This window comes from Aotus nancymaae, unplaced genomic scaffold (assembly GCF_030222135.1).
Source record: "Aotus nancymaae isolate 86718 unplaced genomic scaffold, 86718_ANA_hifiasm-v0.15.2.pri h1tg000057l, whole genome shotgun sequence".
Taxonomy (NCBI): Eukaryota; Metazoa; Chordata; class Mammalia; order Primates; family Aotidae; genus Aotus; species Aotus nancymaae.
In genome coordinates, this window is record NW_026988471.1 from 14372710 (window position 1) to 14397303 (window position 24594).

The 24594-nt window shown below is 37.3% G+C and overlaps 1 protein-coding gene across 2 annotated transcripts in view; it reads right to left on the reverse strand.

Moving 5' to 3' along the window:
* NBAS (NBAS subunit of NRZ tethering complex) overlaps positions 1 to 24594 on the reverse strand; it is a 372519-nt gene that overhangs the window by 210241 nt on the left and 137684 nt on the right. For both annotated transcript variants that reach the window (XM_064363868.1, XM_064363867.1), the window contains 4 exons: positions 23805 to 23978; positions 9654 to 9787; positions 3121 to 3183; positions 653 to 775 (listed from right to left, as the gene is read on the reverse strand). In XM_064363868.1, coding sequence (XP_064219938.1) covers positions 653 to 775; positions 3121 to 3183; positions 9654 to 9787; positions 23805 to 23978 — 494 coding nt within the window. The remainder of the gene's footprint in view (positions 1 to 652; positions 776 to 3120; positions 3184 to 9653; positions 9788 to 23804; positions 23979 to 24594) is intronic.

Sequence of the window (24594 nt, forward strand, 5' to 3'; positions counted from 1 at the left end):
CTCTGCACCTACCAAATGGTCCTGCCATTTCATCCTTAGGTATTTGTCCAAGAGAAATGAAAGTATAAGCCCACACAAACAATGGCATATGAAAAGTCACAGCAACTGTATTTGTAAAAGCCAAAACTCAAAATAACCCAAATGTCCATCAACAGAAAAGGAGTAAACAGGGTGTGAAAAATCCATACAATGAAATACTGTTCAGCAAATAAAAAGAAAGAAACTACTGATCCATGACACAACATGGATGAATCACAAAACAATTATACTGAGTGAAAGAAGCCAAACACACACACAAACAAAAAAGTTACACTATGTGATTTATTTATATAAAATTCTAGGAAATGCAAATTAATATACAGAGGTAAAGAAAATAGATTAGTGGTAGCCCTGATGAGGAGAAGGGAACGTGATGAGGAAAAGCAAGAAAGAATTATAAAGGAGCAATCAAAAATCTTTCAGGGGTATTGGATATGTTTATTATCTTAATCATAATGATGTATAAACATATATCAAAACTTATTAAATTATACTTACAGTTTATGTGCAGTTTATTATTAGTTACAACACAGTGAGGTTGTCAGAAAAAGAGAAATACTTTTAAAAATATTTAAAATTAATTGACCCAGTATCAATTAATTTTATTACTCACTTCCGGCCGGTGTGCCTAGTCAATCTAACCATCAGCTTGCGTGCCTCTTCTGAGCTAGACTGAGTGTTTTTAACAAATGAAATTGGTTTCTCAAGTCCATGTTTTTCCAAAAGCTCTGAAACACTATAAGTGAAAAAAAAAATTATTTAATGTCTTGCTAGCAAACAAAAAGAGTCTCTAAGAATCTAAGGCATATCAGTAGCACTTCAGTGTTTAGTATTAAAAAAAATTACCATATAGTATAATGCAATTTTACATATAACATTGATTCTCAGCAAAAAAAGAAAAAAATCTAATAATTATATAACAAATCTTACCCTTCTCATTGACTTTTATTAGAATGTAGTTCGGCTAAGTAGCATAGTAAAAGAAAGCACGACATATCTTTATCTCAAAAGCTTTTTGCCACTTCCCTGTAACCTAAAAGCATCATGTCAGTAAAATAAGCCAAATCTATACTTTCAGTACAGTTTTAACTCTTATTAATCCTATTGAGTATTTTGTTATAGGCAAGACTACTAGAAAAGCAAGAAACTATGAATGTTAGAGTTAGAAGACTCTGGAAATCAACTAGCTCATTCTCTGTCAATAATCCATTATATAAATATACAAGATATGTCAAAAATTCTCTGTCTCATATGAATCTTCTTGAGATATCCCATTCCATAATCATCAACATCGTATATCTGACTCACAAAATCTCACATTTATCAACTGACTACTACAAGACTGAATAGAGTCACTGGATAAAACTCAGTAACTCTCTAGAAAATAAGCTTCATGGGTAAAGTTGCCTGGTATTATGTATATTAAAACATTTATCAAGTCTGGGGCTATGAGGTGGAACAGGAATAAAAAGCTCTTATTTGGAAAGCACAGTAAATTAAGCTGAATAGTGAAACCTAAACATTATCCAGAAAGCTGCAGGATGTTAACTGTTTCCTTGAGGTATTGATGACATAATAAAACTACCAGGACCACCTGTGGTTACGACTACAAACAAGTGATGAAATAAATTATGTTTATTTCACTGCATCTCTTTGAGCTATCTCTTCTCAATTTTATTAGCAAAATTAAGGTAACTATGCAGATTTGTAGAAAATGAATTTACATTGACTCAACCCACTAAGCCTTAGTCAAACTAAACTGAATGTGTTAGGAAGGTACCAGGGAGGAGAGGCACAAGCTAACCTAAAATAGGAAAAGTTGATTTAGTAAATAAACGTTTTTCAAGAAATACAACTGTATAACTTTCAGAACACAGAATAACAGGAATCAAGTTAGGTAATAATAAACACAAGTCTTCAGGAAACTGAACAGTTAATTCTCCATTAAACTCAAATATTATGATACACAAAAAAATTCTGTTCCCTTAAAGGCAACTTGAAATATTTTTACAATAAAGCCCATTAATTTGAATAAGATTTCTAATCAGTAGACTCCAAATTATCATACATACTACTGTTAGTAATGTCATTAGCTATAATTTCTACAACTATATATTGGAAGACCAAAGTTTATTATTCTTAAAATTTTAATACAATACTTAAATGTACGTATTTATATAAACATAAAAGTAAGTATTAGTAAACAATATCAGACATTCCTACAGGGAAAATTAAGACTATTTCAATCTCCAGAAGAGATAGTTTAACATTATATTATGACAGTAAAGAATATTACTACAGTGTTACATGAGGGTTCCAATGCAGTTTGCCATAATACAAAGAGTCAATTGAATGTAATATGCCCTAAAAAGGAAAGTTAGTGTAATAAACATTGTTTGCTGATCAAGATGCAATAATTGCTGCAGGAACTAACATTTCTTATGTGCTTACTATGTATTAGGCACTTTAAATGCTTAATCTAATATTGATTTCACAATTTCATGAATTAAATATTATAGATAAGAAAACCTTAGGCCCAAAGATCATACAGCTAGTAAGTGGCAACGTCTAAATCGAACATGGGTTTTCAAAGACCATGTTATTATTCTTTTTTTTTTTTTGAGACGGAGTTTCGCTCTTGTTACCCAGGCTGAAGTGCAATGGTGCAATCTCGGCTCACCACAACCTCCGCCTCCTAGGTTCAGGCAATTCTCCTGCCTCAGCCTCCTGAGTAGCTGGGATTACAAGCACCACCATGCTCAGCTAATTTTTTGTATTTTTAGTAGAGATGGGGTTTCACCATGTTGACCAGGATGGTCTCGATCTCTTGACCTCGTGATCCACCCACCTCGGCCTCCCAAAGTGCTGAGATTACAGGCGTAAGCCACCGCACCCGGCCCCATGTTATTATTCTATCACTCTGCTATAACAGGGGTGCAGTGTATTTGTTGTTGGGAAAATTAACTCCCAAGACATCAAACAAATATGAGGTCAAAATAGAAACAATGACTCACAGGCAGACATTTCTTGGATCAATCGCCTTAATAAGCATGGAGCCAAAAAAACTGTCATTTTTCTCACCTGAGAATTTGTTCCAGTTGGTCTACCATGTCATGAAGAGTTGTGGTCACCTCTGTCTTATCACTAATAAATTAAAAGAAGAAAAAAAAAAGCCCTTTAGTATTCACTTTTTAAATAAAATACCAAAGTAAAGTGAAAAAAAAGAAAGATGTTTGTTTTATATGTGATGTATAACAATATTACCTGACTATTAATGATTCCAGAGAATAAGATAAGAACTGCTAGAGTAAAACAACATTCTCTGTTACAGACTAGTCAGATATAAGCAACTATTTTCCAGGGCACTTTTGGTTCAGTTGTGCTTAGAGGTAAAAAATATATTATAAATCAATTATTTATTTAAGAAGAGGTAATGGGTAAAATCACTACTTAACTACTGTTCTTTTAAACCAATAAAATAGATTAAGAAGAGGCATAGCCATGTCGGCTTTCTCCTAGGCCTATCTCCTTAGGATCCCCTCCTCTCCAGGAAGTTTCCATTAGGATTCTCTATACTTAGGAAAATTCTTCTCATAGCTATCCCCTGTGCATTAATGGAAGGGAATCCCATCTATTTCAATGTTAAGGAATCAGTGAGAAGTATATCCATCACACAGATAATCCCTAGTAGAGAGTGAAGATAAAAAGCAAATGCTTTCTGAGGAAGCCAATAAACAGGGACTAGGAGAAACACTATCATGAAAAAGATCACAAACTAATAAAAATGTGGCTGACAGGGAAGATTAAGTATGGCACAACATACGTGCAAGTGAATACAGGGAGATGGCAAAAAAAGCTTGTAACTGCTATAAAAGCCCTCTTTCAGCCTACACAGCTCTGTGTCCCAAACACTCTCAACTGAGAAACACTGCCCTTGCCACTCGCAGGTACCCTCAATGCAATGCTCCACCTGAATTCCAGCAAGATCTTATGCTTTTATTTACTTTTTAAAGTACAATTTCCATTTTATTTTTCTCCAGAGAATAGTCTGTCTTCATTTTTTAGGGACTCAGCTCCTTACATGGGCTTTGGTGGAGGTCATGGGGGAGCACCTGCAGTCAAAATCGGTGTGGGGGTGTTCAGTCCTTGCGGGCCTCACGAGATTGATTCCTCACTACTTTGCTGTGAATTGTAGAACCCACACAGTAACACAGCTTCACATACAGCTTGGGAAGCACATAGGCATCAAAGACGCTCACTTCAGAAATGTCCCAGACTGCTGCGGCCTCTACTATGTTTCAAATAACGACTTTATTAATGCCCTTGTACTAGGGCATCCATCGGGCACAGTTCATGCAGCAAACAGGCTGCATGCGGCTGCAGTCCTTTTTGGCACAACTACTGTTCTTTCTTTTCTTTGTCATCTTGGAGGTCCGGACCAGAGAGAGAAATGGTTTTATTAATAAGAAGCCTAAACAAAAAATCTTTGCCTGGTCTTGGAAAACTAAAAATGTCCTACTTTGGACAAAAAACCCTCATTATTTTTAAAACTAACAATCTGCCTGGTCTAAATCTATTTGACAATTATCAGTGCAAATTTACAAAGAATAACACTATCTGTTTGAACTAAGTTTTAGGCTTTGAACAAGAGTGATGAGTGGGGTATGGTCTACTTAAGCGGGGTATGGTCTACTTAAAGTCCTTCAGAAGATTATTCATCAGAGCTAACTTCCCTTGCCATACTCATACAGGTGTGTGTGTGTTTGCTCTGTCACCTACGCTGGAATGCAGTGGCATGATCATGGCTCACTGAAACTTCCAGCTCTTGGGCTCAAGCGATTTTCCTGGCTCAGCCTTCTGAGTAGCTGGGACTAAACGGTGCACACCACCACATCCAGCTAATTTTTAAATGTTTTTGTAGAGATGAAGTCTCCCTGTGTTGCCCAGGCTGATCCCAAACTCCTGGACTCAACTTATTCTCCTGATTGTCCTGCCTTGGCCTCCCAAAGTGCTGGGATGACAGGCATGAGCAACTGTACCTGGCCTTATTCAGCAATATTTTTTAAATTATCATTTTACAGCTCTATTATAATCATTTATCATAGATATTAGAGAATACAATGTTCTTCTTTTGTGAAATGACATTCACAAACCTAACGAGTAAGGATTTTTTTAGCCAGATTAAATAATCTGCCCAGGTAAGATCCACAAAAATTTAATTAGATTAAATGAGTGACTGCTCATTTCTTAAAACAGAAAATGGATGTATTTACAGTTTACCATTTGATAAATAACAACTATTTTAACCACAAAAAAAAAAAAACAAATAATCACTGAGAGAATATAAATTGACAAACTTGGCATGAAGAACAAATAGAACCACACAAAATATTTTGAGCCCTATATTTTAATACAAGGCAAATTTATAATTACAGGTTACTTGGAAAATGAGAAATCATTAAGAAATAAATGGAGTAACAAGAAAATATCAAGTCATTTATTGTGTTTACATAAAAAATGTTAGCTCAGAAACCATTAATCTGAGGCTAAGAAAAGCTTTTGGCCATGTATATATGAGAGGCATTTCTTAGCTTACACACTATTCAAAAACAAATATGTTAATCCGATAACTGTAATATCTACATAAAAATATGTTCTTTTAATATCATCCTATTGATACCATGACAATCTCCTCAAAGTAGGCAAATTACTATTTAATAATTAATAGATAAGCTCTAATTGATATTTATGCTAATTGAGCTTACTGGAAAACAAAGCCTAATATATTTATTTTTAAGAGTTATGCACATGAGTTGGAAGTCAATAATTTTGCCTGATCGACTTAGGAACAAGAAATGAGATATGAAGCTGACAAAGGAACCATAAGGTTCCCACTGAGCCCAGTAAGGAAGAAAATTCCTGCCACTCCAGCTCTTGGAGGAAGGAGGGGTTTCTCCATTTCCTGTCACCCTCCAGGGAGGAGCAATTTGACTACTGCCACACTGATAGCCTTTGGGTTGAGGTTTTTTAATGATGGAGAACAACATATTGCTACAAAAATCTATGAATATTATCTAGTTTACCTGCCTTTGGCTGCCTACTGAAGGCCTACAGTTCTCAGAGACACACCTGCTATACTCTGCTGCTCTCTACTAGGGATGTGAGGTAGCCTGTGTTCACATGGATACATGTCTGAATAATAAACAGATGTTGACTCCACTCTGATTTACCTTTCCCTAGATGAAGAAGGAAGGAAGAAACGAGAGGAGTACAAATAAACTTACCAAGGAAAAAATGTAAGAACATTGCCCAAAGGTCTGAAGGTTATGAATTTCCAGAATGAATTAGACCATTCAATAAACCACATGTACATACGAAACAAAAACACCTCCTCATGCTATTTCCAAACACTGAAAAGGAAGATACTGAAATTTTCTTTAAAAAAAATCCATTTTTAAATAGGTATTATTCAGAATGCCACTGAACTTCTCAAGGACAGTGGAAAGAAAAGACAGAGTAATACCTTCAAAATTCACAAGGTAAGGATTCTATGATTCCATATACAATTAAACCTTCTACCAAGTGTTTAAGCATGCAATTATGGTATTTTCCTAGTATGTGACAGTTTTTTAAAAAAAATACCTCTCAGGCAATCTTTGAGAGGAAGCTATTTGACAGTATTATCCATCAAAATGAGGAAAAAATGAAGAAAGAAGATAGGAAAATCAAGAAATGCAATTATGTCACACGAGAGAGGCAAACAAAGTCCCAGGATAACAGCTATCCTAGAAGAAAAAACTATCAGTGAAAGTATTTGCTTTTTGAAAACAGGTATCCAAGGATGGGAAAAGTGGGCAGCAAACAGCTGTTTATTAGCTGGTATTACTAATACCAGTCTTATAATTCCCTCACTTTAACTATGGTTGTAAGGCCAGCTGCCTCGCCGGGAGCTAAATGGACACACTTATCTCTCCCCGGCTCCCCCACACCCACTCCTATCGGACCTCTCCATGCTGGCTCCCCCACACCCACTCCTATCGGGCCTCTCCATGCTGGCTCCCCCACACCCACTCCTATCGGGCCTCTCCATGCTGGCTCCCCCACACCCACTCCTATCGGGCCTCTCCATGTTGGCTCCCCCACACCCACTCCTATCGGGCCTCTCCATGCTGGCTCCCCCACACCCACTCCTATCGGGCCTCTCCATGCTGGCTCCCCCACACCCACTCCTATCGGGCCTCTCCATGTTGGCTCCCCCACACCCACTCCTATCGGGCCTCTCCATGCTGGCTCCCCCACACCCACTCCTATCGGGCCTCTCCATGCTGGCTACCCCACACCCACTCCTATCAGGCCTCTCCATGCTGGCTCCACACACCCACTCCTGCATTCCTCACTCGACCCCTTCAAAATTCAAAAAGCCCGCCAAAGAGTTGTCCAATGGCAGCTTAACATTGACCTCCCCAGCCGGTCAACCCACCAGTAGCCCTGCCTGGCTACCAATGGCAGCTCGCCCCATCGGCACCTTAACTTCCCCTGACCAACAAAACTGTCTGCTCTTTGTTTCCCTAATAATCAATCAACACTTCTCCTGACCAATAAAACTGTCTGCTCTTTGTTTCCCTAATAATCAATCAACCCACCTCACCAATGAAACTGTTTGCTCTTTGTTTCCCTAATGACCAATCTATTAACTCCACTCCCTATAAAACCCCATGCCCTAAGAAGCCCAGCGCGACTTCTCTGGCCCCTTCCCGGGCCACAGAACCTCGCCTGGGAGCTGAATAAATTGGATTCTCATTTTCTCACACTGGCCTCAGTTTCCTCTTTTGACTCGGCAATATACCTTACAATGGTCATACATTATTTATATTTAAAAATTAAAGGAAGATTATTCCCCTTTGGCCTCCTTTATTTTAGAACAGTGCCTCCCCATGACCCCACATTTTGTCTTCCTAAATGACACTAACTTTTTAAAATAAAAAGACCAATTGACACATAGAACATCCCACATTCACTGTTTGTCTTACTGCTTTCTTCATGGTGTTATTTAACTTGTCTCTTTATTCTCCGTATTAACTGCAAACTAGAAGGACTGATTAGACTCAGGGTAAACAACTTTAGCAAAAATATTTCTTAAGGGATGCTGTAAGACCCGGTGCTTCATACTGCATCACATCAGGAGGCATGTATGGTCAGGCTGTCTGACTGTAAGTGATGCCACTCTTCATGACTTGGTTAAGAGGATGGCAGTTAGATGTCAACTTTGAAATTAAAAAAAAAAAAGTCACTGGAGTAATACTTTGGTATCATTCAAATAACCTTTTCTCATTAATCTTTCACCTAATTTCAGTACCAGTAATAACTGCATGAATAATTATTTCACAGTAGACTGCAAAATTGGTAACTATCATTTGCTTCATAAGAAATATAAATTTCCTTTGGTCAGATATGAACCTGCCTCCCAAAATAAAAAGAAGAAATAGGCTGGGCATAGTGGCTCACACCTGTAATCCTAACACTTTGGGAGGCCAAGGCGGGCAGACTGCCTGAGCTCAGGAGTTCGAGACCAGCCTGTGCAACATGGAGAAACCCTGTCTCTGTTGTCTCTCCTAAAATACAAAAGAAATTAGCCAGGCATGGCAGCATGCACCTGTAGTCCCAGCTACTTGGGAGGCTGAGGCAGGAGAATCGCTTAAACCCAGGAGGCAGAGGTTGCAGTGAGCCAAGATCACCTCACAGTACCCCCAGCCTGGGCGACAGAGCAAGTCTCCATCTCTACAAAAAAAAAAGAAATAAAAATCTCCTTAAAAGAAAAAGGAAAAGAGAGAAAAGAGGGAGAAGAGAAAAGGAGAGCAAAGAGAAATAGAACACAGAGAATAGGCTACTTTGTCTAAATATCTGATTTTACAAATCAGGAAACTAACGACCAAAAAAGTAAAGTGACTTGACTAAAAGTTACAAAAGCTTAGAAACAGGTCTGCCAGTATTCACCACTCTTTCATGTGTTGTTATTTATGTCTCCAGATATGAAAATTATCATATGTACTAAATTTAATAGCGGGATTAAAAGAATGATTGTCACCTGACTTCCAAAGATAACATAAAAATTTGACTTGTAAAATTAAATAATCCAAAAGTGTATTGTATACATTTCCATTTAAACATAAAAGTTGTTAAATATTAGGTATATTCACTACTTAACAGAATTACTATAGGCAAAGGCCAAGAACAAACAATTCATAGAATAATCAGTCCATAAATATGAAAAATGCTTCATTAAAACACAAGTTAATTACTACCTAATCACTTTTTTAAAGTAGTTTTTGTGGAGACAGTGGCAGTATTTTTGGTTTTCAATAGAAAATTACAATGTTTGACAAAATTCAGAATTTAATTATAATTACAGTAGAACAAAATATTGAACTTCCCATCTATTAGTAGGACAAGAAAAGTTTATCCTAGGCAACAGGACTGCAGATGATTTCATTTTCTTTGTTATGTTTCTTCACATACCCAAAATTCTCTAAGGTAAACATTTGGGGAACCAACATTTTTGGTTTAACTGTTAGAATAAAAAGACACAAGAAGACTGGCATACTGTGGATTCTTACCCATATCCTCTTTCTGGCAGACATTCTAGTATGTCATAGCAGAGAGAGAGTTGGTCATTTCGTTCACAGTTGTAGATGCAATCTAGTGCTATTGCCATCAGTTGGTCCTGATCAGGAACAATTTTTTGCTGCAGCTAGAGGAAATAAAATATGTTGTACTAAATGTCAACAGATTTATAGTCAATTTTTCCATATCCCAGTACTACTGTCAATAGAATATTAAATAGCACAATTAATCAACTATAGAAACAAGTCTGGATTTTTCTTTATAGATTTGTGAGGACTTTAATAATTCTAACTGAAATCACATCTTAATTACAGAATCAACTATAAAAGATAATTTGTAACCCCATAAGCTGTGTATCAGCTGAAAACAGATTTTTCTATTTATGACCCAGTGAATACAGAAAGAAGAAACACTGTGAATTAAAAAGGCAATTCATTAAGAACATTTCTAACTCTGAAGCCAAATTCTATGTGTTTCAATTACAAATTATATAAAATTCCTTAACTAATATTCAAAGATGTTACAACCTATTACTTTTCAGTAGGCATTATATATTACTCATTTAACTACAGAGTGCTGACATTATATTCAAAAGAACTCCAGTTGTAATGCAGTAATAAGCAAATCACAGAACACATTCCATATTTCTGATGCAGAAAGATGGCTACTTAGGGTCACTTTCTATACGGAACAAAGCATTTCCTAAGCCAACCACAGAATCACATTCTTGGAGTATTTTCCAGGATACAAAAATAACCGATTGATGTTTTGTTTTTCTCATCTATAAAGGGTATTAACAATACCTTTCTAAGAGGACTACTGTGAGAATTAAATAAATTAATAAATATAGAATGTTTATATTATTGGCACCACAGCAACCAAAATGAAGGTAATTTTCTTAGAGCTCTTTTCAACAACAAAACAAATCTAAGATAATTTCCATGATAATAGTCTACTGGTTTTCAATGCTTTAGTAGAAACTCACCAAAAAACACAAACGAGACAGGAAAGTGGTGGAGAGAAGCTCCCAAACAAGGCTCAGCAGAAAAACATCACATCCATGGACGTAAAAAAGAAACATTCAAGGTTACCAGGAAAACAAAGTTTTCCAAAGCTGCTGAATTAAAGGATTTATACATATTTCTTCAAGGTACAGTTGGCTCTCCATATCTGTGGGCTCCACTACCCTGCATTCAACCAAGTATGGATCCAAAATATCTGGGGAAAAAGTATCTGTACTAAATATGCACAGACCATTTTTTTCTTGTCATTATTCCCTAAATAATATAGTATAAAAACTATTTACATAGCATTTACATTTTATGAAGTATTATAAGTAATCTAGAGATGATTTCAAGTATACAGGAGGATGTGCATAGGTTATTGCAAATACTATACCATTTTGTATCAGGGACTTAAGCATCCATGGATTTTGGTAGCTTAGTGGCAGAAGGGCTTAAGAAGGATCCTAAAGTAAATCTCCCACAGATACTGAGGGACGAATGTATTCATTTAAAAAAATGTCATTTGACAAAGAGTTATCCAAGGTTGCAAAGTGACTAACTGGTAAACTAGGAACAAGCTGAGAATAATAAAAATAAGTACTGTTGGCCGGGCGCGGTGGCTCAAGCCTGTAATCCCAGCACTTTGGGAGGCCGAGGCGGGTGGATCACGAGGTCAAGAGATCGAGACCATCCTGGTCAACATGGTGAAACCCCGTCTCTACTAATACAAAAAATTAGCTGGGCACAGTGGTGCGTGCCTGTAATCCCAGCTACTCAGGAGGCTGAGGCAGGAGAATTGCCTGAACCCAGGAAGCGGAGATTGCGGTGAGCCGAGATCGCGCCATTGCGCTCCAGCCTGGGTATCAAGAGCGAAACTCCGTCTCAAAAAAAAAAATAAAATAAAATAAAAATAAGTACTGTTAAAAATTAATAAAAATAGCTAACTTTTCCTGACTTATTTTTCTTTCTTTCTTTCACATGTACATATACATACAATACACATTCTTTTGTGGGGGAAAATACAGGGTCTCACTATGATGCTCAGGGTGGTCTCAAACCCCTGGCCTCAAGTGATCCTCCTGCCTCGACTTCCCAAAGTGCCGGGATTACAGGCATGAGCCACCGCACACGGTCCTCTGATTTCTTACTGTGTGCCAGGTACCATTTCTAAGTGCTTTGTGTGCACTAATTCATAAGTCTTCATAACAATCCTATAAAATTAGTACTAGTACTATTCTCATTATACATAAAGGAAAAATGAATGCCATAAGATGTCAAATAATTTGCCTGAACCCACAGAGCTAGTAAGTGGTAAAGCCAGGATTCAAACCAGGCAATTGGCTCCAGAGCCTAAACTAAGCACCACAGGCTCTCACAATCCTGCATTCAGGAAGAATGAAAGAAACTGAGAGAAGATATGGCAATAAAACACTCATGTATGATAAGAAAATATCCCAGGAATCTAAAAACACTGAAACCAATTTCAGTCAAGGAACAATTTGGAAAACCACTTGAAATAAAAGCCAAAGTCCTTGATGTCTTACTTGTTCTCCCTGTGTCCTGGCTTTCCCTCTGTGAGACATTAAAGAACCACTTTTCTTTTTTTTGAGACAGTCTTGCTGTGTTGCCCAGACTGAACTGCAGTGGCGTGATCTTGGCTCACTGCAACCTCTGCCTCTCAGGTCCAAGTGATTCTCCTGCCTCAGTCTCCCAAGTAGCTGGGATTACAGATGTGTGCCAACACACCTGGCTAATTTTTGTATTTTTAGTAGACACAGAGTTTCACCATGTTGGCCAGGCTGGTCTCAAACTCCTGATCTCAGGTGATTCACCTTCCTCAGACTCCCAAAGTGCTGGGATTACAGGCATGAGACACCATGCCTGGCCCTAAAGAACCACTTTTAAGTTAAATGTCTTTGAGTCCATATTTGATCACATATGCTCAAATCTTGTGTTGAGAATTCTTTAATAGTCCTTCAATATGAAAGGTAAAGAATAAACCTTTTGCCTTCCCCCTAAGCACCTCTATGGCCTGCTCCCATGAACCACTTACCCTTCTACATACAGTTTTATTTTACTCAAATTAAATTGCTTGCATTTACCTAAACATTATATTAACCTGATTATGTCTCCTTGTTTTAGTCTACTCCTACCTGGAATGTCTTCTCAAGAAGACATGTCTTGCCATGTCTAAAACCTACCCAATAATCCAGTTTTATCTCCATTTGACTGTTACTTGAATTCAGCTTTCCAAGATGTCTGTGGTCCCTAGAGTATGCTAAATAGTTGCTAGTCCAATGAATAAGTCCTTATACTACTCTCATACATAGATTTTCTTTTCTCTTCTTATGCCATTTAGCATATCCGTAAAAATATAATCTATGGTATACATGAACCATACTGTTAAAATTTATAAGACATTTTTCAATCTTTCCCTGTTAGATCCCTGTAAGATCTGTAACTTCATACAGTCTAAGACACACTTTTTCTTATTTTCATCATTCCTTCCCTATTATCTCAGTTGTCACTTTTACACTGTCAGAACTGTCATTTGCCCATTCTCAAGCTAGAAGAGGACGGCCCATCTAGGACTTCCTAAGAAGTCAATGAAATGAATCTTCCACATCACAGGCAGCAAATTTTCACCCATACTGTATAGCAAGGTAAAATGCAAAAGAATAATAATTTATTTTTAAAAACCTTAAAATTATGCAGTATATACAACTAGAAAAGAACACAGATGGTAAGATAGGATACCTGGAAAATCCCGAAGAATCAACCAATCAAAGAAATCAGTGAAGTAGCAGAATACAAAATTAATATACAAAATCGATAGCTTTTATATACACAAACAAATAGAAGAAATGAGAGTAGATAGTATAAACAGAGAAAATTTAAAATTTAGGAATAAATTTAACAAAAAAATGTGCAAAACATCTAAGAGGAAATTTTCTAAGCAATCCTAAAAGAGATTTAAAAGACATCAAATAATAGAACAACATTCCCTATTATTGGACAAGATGACTGAACATTATACAAATACTGGTCTCCCTAAGTTAATGTACAAATTCAACACAATCACAATAAAATACCAGTAAGTGATTTTATGAAAGTAGACAAACTGGTACTAAAGTTCAGACAAAAAAACAAATGTACAATAACATGTAAAACAACAAAAAAACAGGGAGGAAAAAAAACCCACAGAGGAATACTACCTCCTCAGACATTAAAACACACTATAAAATCCTGTAATTAAAATCATTCAGTATTAGTGCATGGACAGATAGACCAGTAGAATACAGAAACTCAAGAATTAAACCCACATACAGATGGAAATTTAAGTATATAACAAAGGTAGCATTTCAAATTGCTAGGGTAAAGATAAAATTTTTTAATAAATGGTGCTGGAACAATTACGTAGCCATTTGGGAAAATAAAATCAGATCCATGTCTCACAACACGAAAGAATAAACTACAAATAAATTAGGAAAACAAAAATAAATCCATGGAAGTACCAGAAGAAAAAGTGAGATAATTCTTCCTTAACTCTGAATATGAAAAGGCTTTCCAACCATTACTCAAAATACAGAGGCAATAAAAGGTCGAACACTTTGACTACACAAAAATAAAAAATTGAAAACATTGTACAATACAATAAACAAAGTCAAAAGACACCTGACCAACTGGGAGAAATATAAGCAATATATGCCACAATGGGCTAGTTACACAAATATGTAAGAATTTCTAAAAATTAAGGTATAAAGGAAAAAAAAAACCCTAGTGAAGAACAGAGTAAGAACAGGAATAAATTAACAAAGAAGAGATAATGCCTATCTAACATACAGGAAAATGTTAAAACTCACTCATAATTAGAAAAGTGCAAATTGAAACAATATTGAAATGCCATTTCTCACCTGTCACACTGGCACAAATTTTAAAATATGACAACAAATTCTGTTGGCAATTTGTGGAGAAATGGGCATGCTCCTACTTGGTTGGTGGGAATGTAAATTAGAACAATCCTACTAAAGAGAAATTTGGCAATATCAAGACAACTCTTGCCTTTTTAAAGCCAGCAGTTTCCTTCCAGGAACATACCCTGAAAATACACCAATAATATAAAAATACATACGGACAAGGTTATTCATTGAAGCACTGCTTGTAATTGCAAAACTATTGGCAATGACATGCATGCCAACACATGGAAAGCTAGTGAGACTAAATAAGTATGGTTTTGTTTTTGTTTTTGTATTTTTTGAGACGTAGTCTTAATCTGTCGCCAGACTGGAGTGCAGTGGTGTGATCTCGGCTCACTGCAACCTCTGCCTCCCAGATTCAAGCAATTCTCCTGCCTTAGCCTCCTGAGTAGCTGGGACGACAAGTGCACACCAGCACACCCAGCTAATTTTTGTATTTTTAGTAGAGACAGTGTTTCACCATGTTGGCCAGGATGGTCTGGATCTCTTGACCTAATGATCCGCCCACCTCAGGCTCTCAAAGTGCTGAGATTACAGGTGTGAGCCACTGCAACCAGGCCAATAAGTCGGTTTTCAGAATTTTATTAGATTTAGATTTAGATCCTATATGGCTAGCAGCTGCCATTTTGAATAGCGTAGTTCGAAGAGGTACTTTTCAATTCCTGAGGACGGTAGACCAAGAGAAAGTGCCCAGAAAATTGCAGTCAAACGTTTAAGGGGTTAAGTATGCCCTCTACAAACACACATTGCTGGGACAGGGTCCAGGGCCTGCCAACGAGAGGGGCCTAGTAAGCACTCGATGCTTCCAATATCTTCTGGAGGACTACACCCTAGGAATAAGGGAGAACTGGAAATAGGACAGTCCTTTTGAAACTTGCAACTGCTCAATCCCTGATCAGATTACAGTCACTTCACTACTCAGAGAATAAAATGGCAAAGAGAGTGGAGATTATTTGCCATGTGAGTAACTGGCAAAGGATAATGTCCATATCACAGTACAGCAAATTAAAACCACAGGAGATGCTACTATGTACACAGCAGAATGAGTCCAATTTATAAAAGGACTCTCAATGGCAATTACACAGGCGTTCTCTTTAGAAAAATGTCTAGCCTTATACATTATTTGTATTTTTCTGTATGTATGCCATATTCGTTTTCTACTGCAGCCATAACAAATTACCACAAACTTGGTGACTTAACACAAACTTACCTCCTACAGTTCTGTAGGTCAGAAACCAAAATGGGCCTGGTGGAGCTAAAATTCAGTTGTCAGCAACTGCATGTGTTCCTTCAGATGCTCTCAGAAAGAATCCACTTCCTTGCCTTTTCCAGCTTCTAGAGGGTGCCCACATTACTTGTCTCAGGCCCCTTTTTCTATCTTCAAAGACAGCATCACTCCTAGAATTCTATAGCATCCTGACCATAGCCAAAAAGATCTGCTACCTTTAAGGACTCATGTGCTTAGACTAGGCTCACCTGGATAATTCAGGATAGTGTAGCCATTTAAAAGTCCTTAGTTTAATCAAACCTGCAAAGCTCTTTTGCCAGGTAAGGTGACATCTTCATAGGTTCAGGATTAGGACATGGACATTTTGAGAGGCAATTACTCTACCTACCACATGTGCTATACTTCAGAATAAAAGTATAATAAAGTAATATGCATACTTGACTATTCAAAGTCTGGTTAAGACTATCCTCATCCAATACTTGAACAATTCAGATCCTTTGATCATTTTAACTCTTATACTAAAACTCCCTTCTTACTCTTGCTCACCTTGCTTTTAATACTTCCCATACTTTTTCATTATTATTAATTTATACACTGAATGCTTGTTTATATTTTCCTCATATTTGCTGTTTCCTAAGTCTGTATCCTTTTTCCCCACTCTTTATCATTCCCTCCTGCATCTCACTACTTTCTTTTTGGATACAATTTTCTTCTTTATGAAATACATCCTTGAATCATTCTTTCAGGATGGGTCTGTAAATAATAAACTCTCTCAGTTTTCATTTATCTTTAAAAAGTCTTTTTTACACTCACATGTGAATGATAGTGTCTCTAAGTAAAATATCCGGGGTTAAAAATGCAGTATACTGTGTAGCTTAAAGGTTTTGAAGGCACACTACTTAGGCTTAAATCCATAATGCAGCAGTAAATAATGAACATATAATGTGAGTAAGCTAATTAACTACTCTGCTTTCTCTGAATCTATAAAATGGGAACAATGATAGCTATATAATCATAAAAACTAAATGAGTCATCTGAAATGTTTAAAACATAATTACCAAAGAAAAACCATTAAGTAGCCAGGCACAGTGGCTCACACCTATACTCCTAGTGCTTTGGGAGGCTGAGGCGGGAGGACTGCTTGAGGCCAGGAGTTTGAGACCAGCCTGGGCAACATAGCAAGACACGAACCTGACAAAAAGTTGTTTTTTTTTTAAATACTTCAAGTTCTGGGGTACATGTGCAGAATGTACAGATTTGTTACATAGGTATACACATGCCATGGTGGTTTGCTGCACCTATGAACCGGTTATCTACATTAGATATTTCTCCTGATGCTATCCCTCCCCTAGTTCACCATCCCCTGACAGGCCCCAGTGTGTGATGTTCCCCTCTCTGTGTCCATGTGTTCTCATTGTTCAATCCCCACTTAGGAGTGAGAACATGCAGTGTTTGGTTTTCTGTTCTTGCGTTAGTTTGCTGAGAATGATGGTTTCCAGCTTCATCCATGTCCCTGCAAAGGACACGAACGCATCCTTTTTTATGGCTGCACAGTATTCCATGGTGTATACGTGCCACATTTTCTAAAAAGCATCAAGTAAATGCTGGTTATCATTAACTATTAGGTTGACTTAAATATCAAGGTTAATTTTCCTTAACATTTAACACATATATACTATTTGATTGTCTTCTGGTATCCATTGTTCTTAGAAAGTCTGCTTTCAGATTTATGGTTTTCCTTTGACTGTAACTTGTTACTCCTAGGCCACTTTTAGGATTCTCTCTGTGCCAGTATCCTTAAGTTACATTAACGTGCGGCTAACTATAGGCTGAACTGTATTTCACTTACTCTCCTCAAGATCTGGATGCACCTCATACCTTTCATTGATGTTAGGAAATTCCCACGTTGAATACTGCCTGTGTACTGTCATCTCTAGTCTCTCTTCCTAGAATGCTAATTACTCTTATGTGAGAACTGCTCTTTCTATCCTCAATGTCTCTTAACCCTGTATATTTTTCATTTCTTCACCTTCATGTGTAATAATCCAGAAAATTTTTTAGATTATCTTCAAGATTTCAATTCTTTCTTAAATTGTAGCCAATATTCTTTTGAATCCATCCATTTAATGTTTTGCTTTTATTACTACAGTTTCAACTCTAGAAGTTCTATGTGCTTCTTTTTTAAATCTTACTTTTCTTTTTCCACATTTTCTCCTTCCTATCTCATGTCTTTATTTCTTTCCTCATATCCTACATATTTAAAATATTCATTTTATAGCCTGCATCTAATCATCTATTACCAGAATGGAAGGGGAGCAAGGCCTGCCACTGAATTTGCTCAAAGTTTAGTTTCCTTTTGTGTTTTATAAATCTGGATTGTAAACTCATCTTCATCAAACCTTTATCTATAAGAATCTTGTACGATATGGATTAAAGTGAGTCCTTCAGAGAGGTTATGCTTTTGCTACTATCCAGCAAACTAGGTATCACCAGCCCATGTCCAGTTTTATCACAGGTCACAGAGGAGTAGTAACTAAAATCACAAATTCATGTCAGGTGAGCTTGTTGTTTGACTGCTCAGAAAGAAACTCCCTGCGCCCCACATTCCCGACTCCCCTCAAATCCAGAGTACATGCCCAGAGAGCCATGCCTCTGCTGCCTTCATGTGCCAATGGATAAGCAGTTTTCTACTCTACATTTTTATTGACAGTGCATCCTTTCAAGAGCCCTGGCATTATACAGAAGTCTCACTTCTTCTTTTATTTTCTGCATAACGAAGAGTGTTTAATTTTAAACGAATATCGGTATACCAAGTAATAATATGTAGAAAGTTTGTGAATTCTATCATCTGGTAATTTTGATTAAGAGAAACTAAATGCCACCCAAATAATTCACAAGTATTCATTAGTCTAACCGTTAGCAACAATAAACTACTTTAAAGGCTAGCTGCTGCTTCTCACAGGTTACAAGTAACTATTTAATATTTTCCATAAAGCTCATGACCTTCAAGAAAGTGTTAGGGCAAAAAAAAAGAAAAAAAATTATTTCATCCCTTTTTTTTCTTCAAAGAAGTGGATTTTGTTTTTTTACTAGATCTAAGAAAGAAATAGTCAACACTGATATGTGTACATGAGTTAAAAGGCATAGGAAAACAGACAACATATGCTCATTAAATTTCTAAGAAATATGAGGGAAAAAGATAAAATCTTTGGGTAAGTTTTACGTCTATACAAAGAAGCTAGATTTGCTACTCTCAAAAAATTAAAAGACCTACTATGATATACAGAAATGATTTAATGCCTTTTCATAGGAACATAACTTGAGCTTTGCCAAAGCTTCATAATCCATGAGGGCATCTAAAATGCCAGTGCTTCTTTCTTCTGGAAGTTTCCATGGATTTCTAGCCAATATCACAAACGTTGTCCAAGACGTCATCCCAGTTCCACTGGAAGTAGGTCTGGAAGACAGTCATCTTCTCATGGGGGTTCCCAGTGCTGCAGCTTCCTTGGCATTGAACGCTTTCTCCCTCTGTGGGTGGTACTGTTCAATTTCAGTCTGAGCTACAGCAATGGCCAGCTTCCTCCTCCTGTTCTTTTGCTTGGTACCCCTTCTCAGTGGCCTGCTTCTGAGCCTGCAGCAGCTGCTGGCCAACTGACTTGGCCGTGGCTGTGGTGACTCTGAAGCCGAGGCAAGCACCCTAAATCGGCTCCAGGGTCAGCTGACCAGGTCACTCATGACCTACCAGAAGTCTGACTTCTAATTCAGAATTTTAAAGACTCCACCTTTATCTCAAGACAGGTATTAAAATTCACTCCTCTACAGGTTTTCACAACCACGATCCCCAACCCAAGTAGCCACTCCCTCTTTCTCACGAGTCTTTCTCTGACTTCCACCTCTCTCTTCACTTTTGGATGGTAGACATTTCCCTTCTTTTTAAAAGTTCAGCTATGCAGATAAATAGATTTTTTTAAATTAATATTTTAATAAGTACTTCTAAAAATTTTAGTGGTAAGATTTTTAGAATTTCTAGTCAATTACACTGCCAGCTACAAAAATTTATATTCCTCTGTTTTTTGAGTTTTCTAAATATTCTACAGTAAGCATTCAATTAGAAATGGTCATTTTAAAACTAAAATTGCTCACTGACATATGTAATTAGCAATGAACTAAAAAGATGGCACCTAATAAAGCTATGATAGCTAGTGAACTCTGAACTCCTATTTGTTAAAAGAAGAGTAGACATTTAAAGCAGTTCTTCCCAGTTTTCCATCAAAATTACTGAATTGTCAAATGCATACTCTAGGATGCTTCCACTAAATTCTAATCCATTATATCTAGATTGAACATAGAAAACTAAGAAAAAATGCACATGGTTCTGAGGCACAGATATACTCAAAAATTACTAGTTTAGAAGTTGGAGAACAATATGACGAGGTGTAAGATTTTGTTTCCCGGTTACCCCTATGTAGGACTACCCACATTTCTTCCCAAGTTTCACTTTCCAAGGAGGAATCCAACACAGAGTAATGGCTTAAAATCAGAAATGAGCGCTTTAAGATATTTTTAAAAAGAGGAAGTTTTAAAGCACATGAGATGGTTTCAAAGACAAATTTGGCAGCTAAGTGTGGTGGTAGCACTGGGATAAATTTCAAGATCCATTTCTTTATCATTATGACTCTGGTCAGTTTCATTATCATTCCCAAGTATTCACTTCTCTCTTCCTTTGAGAGGATTATTCTTCCCTGCCCCATTAACATCAAGCTTGCCCACGAGACTTTCTTTGACCTGTGAAATGTAAAGAAGTAACCCAAGCCACTTTTAGACTAAAGTTGTGAGAGCCACTGTGTAGTTCTACTCTGTTCTTTTTCCTGTGCCACAAGACAGAAAAGAAGACTGTTCTTTCTGCCTGAGTCCCCAAATTAATAAGACATGGGACACAGTGGAGGCCAACCACAGCTGACATGACACTTGTGAGAAATAAATGTTTGCAGTCATAAGCTACTAAGATATTTAGTCTACCCTGTCTGACACAGAAATAACTGCACCTATTACATTACTAAAAGTACATTGTGTGTGATTCCTGGTAGCTCTGGGGTTCATTCTTTTTGTAAATAATCAAGTAAAATACAAACAAGGCTCCCAGCACAATTTTAATACAGCAAACAAATGTAATCAAGTGATATAAAGCATCATAATAAAATCCAGTGTGAAATTTGTGAGATTCAAAATAGAGGTCACTGTGTCAAACCCTGGCAAATGGAGCTGGGGAAAGCCATGAAGGGAGGACTCTTACACACAATTTGTGTAATAGGAACTACCACAAAAAAGTTTTCCAAACTACACCTGACTACATGAATCACACAAGGACAGCTAATTACTTCTACATGAATACTTGCCTATCTCGAAAACTCTCTCAAACCCAAGCATAACCTCCTCTTTCTGCAGTAAACCCTAACCTATTCCTTTGTTCTCCAGACATATTGGAAGCCACTCTGGTGTGTACCTATGTCTTGAATTGCAGTCCTACTTCTTAAATCCTGTTTCCAAATAAAGTATTTTCACTTAGAGATTTGTCTTGCTATATTTTTATATTGACACTAGTTTCAATCATTCATTTATATTTATTCAGTTGCCCTGCCAAAATTTGCTGACATTTTCTCTCTACTAGACACCATGCAATTCCCTGGTAATAAGGAAACAAATAAGATCTAGAAGATATATACAGAAAGCAAAGGGAGAGAGAGCCAAACATGTAAACAAATAAATACAGCATAGTATGATAAGAGCTATAATAGAGACAGAGTGCGAAGACAGAGAAACCACAGAAGGTTTCATAGCAGAGAGAATCTCAGCAGGACCTTGAAGGATAGGCAGGTATTTGTTAAGTGAAGGAAAGGGGATCACTATTCCAAACAAAGGAAATAGTCCATAACACATGGAGGGTCATGAGTGAACCAGCCAGGGGAGGAGTTAAGAAGTTCCACGTGGCCGGGCACAGTGGCTCATGCCTGTAATCCCAGCACTCTGTGAGGCCGAAGCGAGCAGATCATGAGGTCAGGATTTCAAGATCAGCCTGACCAACATGGTAAAACACCACCTCTACTAAAGGTACAAAAATTAGCCAGGCGTGGTGGGGTGCACTTATAATCCGAGTTACTCAGGAGGCTGAGGCAGGAGAATCACTTGAACCCGGGAGGCGGAGGTTGCAGTGAGCCAAGACCGCACCACTGCACTCCAGCCTGGGTGACAGAGGGAGACTCCATCTCAAAAAAAAAAAAAAGGAAAAAAGAGAAAAAAAAAAGTTCTATGTGAGTATCCTAGTGCATGTATAGAGGGAAATAAAGCAAAAGAGCCAGACAGGAAGCAGAAAGCAAAGAACCTTCCAAGCCACTCTAGAGAGGCCAACATTTACCTGTCAGCAATGGTCAGACACTGAAAACTTTCCACAGATCATGACATCATCACATGTATGTTGCAGGAAAACAACACAGAGAAACACAGAAGTTGGGCTGGAAAGGGAGAGCCCAACAACATCACTGTTCCCTGCTTTGATATTCACATATTTCAACAAAGGCAAATGGCTCTATGTTTTATTCAAAAAGCACATGCTAAATTGCCAAGTAAAAACAACAAAAAGCTGACTAGATACAAACAATTTACAGAAGTATAATACACAAGATGACTGGAAAGAATTTAAAGTCACTTCTTTCTTCCTCATAAAACATTCATATTCAATCCATCTTGCTTCTCACAAAGTATTCTGCTGCCATAAGCAACCCCACCCTGACCTCACCACCCCAAACATAAAATCCGATTACTAGGAGCAAACTGCTTACGAGAAGATAGAAAATTTTAAATAGCCAATGTACAGATATATTTCTGACAGATCACCCTTTTAGAAACAAAAACATATCTAAGATTAACTAAGCAATGTTTTCCTTTCTATCTTGATTATACTGGTCCATGACAATGTATCTTACCAGACATTACTAATGAAGGCTGGTGCAAGGAAATAGCCTCAACCAGAATTTATAATTGGGAGGAGTCCTAAATGGCTTCTGCTTGAACCCCAATCTTATGTTCTGAACCTCACTACCAGGTCAGCACCTTCCATGGCTCTGCCAACTTGCTTGTGTACCCTCCCCTCCAACGGAAAGGAAGACAGTATCTCTGGAAACTGCATATCCGACCTACGACTAAATTTTTAGGTTTCTGATATTGCCAAAGTATACTACGCTTAACAAAATGACTATACTACCAGAAAATACAAATATTTGTACCCTTAGAAATACAAAGCTATACATATAGTAGCTGTAAGCAAATATAAGAATTATTCAGAATAATTACAAGATGTTTTATGAGAACTTAAGGATTTCCATAAATACTGTGAAGGTCCTTGAGGGCAGAAACCTTCCCTTTTCCTGTTTGTGACAGGAAAAAGTGTAGCGTTTAAGGACATAGTTGTGGAATTAGAATACTATGTTTAAATCCTGGTTTCTCTACTTACCGTGTAACCCTGGGCAATTACCCTACTCACTTTATATCAAAATTTTCATTTCTTGTAATATTAAGATAATAAAAGTATCTATGCCATAGGATTGTTATAAGGATTAAATGAGTTAACACTGGGAAAGTCATGTACAGAAGAATTCAATACTTGCCACCTGTTAGTCTTCTTAGTATTACCAGCTTCTCAAATACAGTAGATAGCAAACAAACTTTGAAATGAAATCAATCAAAATAAACATAACTTTATAAACTTTCAAAAAATTTGGACTATGCTGTTAAAACTTTTTAAACAATAAAATGACAATCACTTGTTTTTCTGTTTAAAAGGAAATTATCTGCAAAGCCTACTATAAAAATTGTATAAATAAAATCTAATACTTTAGGGGAAAAGGTGCACAGAATTTTAAGAAGTTAGTTTCTACTTACATCTGGTTTGGAATGCTGAAAAATCTTCAGGGGAAATTTTAAGTCCCCTTTAGCTAAAGTGACTAAATATTCTTTTAATAGCTCATTGGCCACACCAGGCGACTGTTTCTCACAACGATGAAGAAAGGGAACCATCCACTGGTAGGCACTTGTCACGTATTTGTCCTCAGAACACTGAAAGTACAATCAAGCAAAACAGACAACTAAGAATGAAGTTAAACTAAATGCCTTATTACATCAGACGGCAAGTTCTAAAGCTTACAGGTCCTCAGACAGATGTTAAACAGTGCAAACCCAACACTCTGAAACACACCATCCAGTTCACCACTCACATGTGGATTGACAGGTAGCAGGAAAATAATCACCTACTACTGGAGCCAGCAGAGCTGACAGCAACAATATCACTGTGGCTCTTCTATTTACATCGTAAGCAATGTGGGGTCCCAAGGAGCCTAAGCTCAGCTCTAGAAAACCAACAGGCTGCTACTACAACTCAGTCATGAGGTCCTCCAGGGCAAAGAGAGGGTATACCCAAAAAGAGAGAGAGAGAGACAGACAGTATAAAAAGAGGCAGAGACAGACAGAGAAAGAGTCCTTAGACCAACAAAGAGTGAACAAAGAGTGAAACAAAAAAGTAGAAAGACAGAGATAGACAAACAAGCACAGGTTCTAAAACAGGGCCCACTAGAAAACAGGGCCTCATCTATAAAAGTCAAGAATCTCTCCCTTCTTTTTCCTCTTCCTCTTTGTTTTGTTTTGCCCTGCCCCTTTACAAGCACCTTTACAAAAT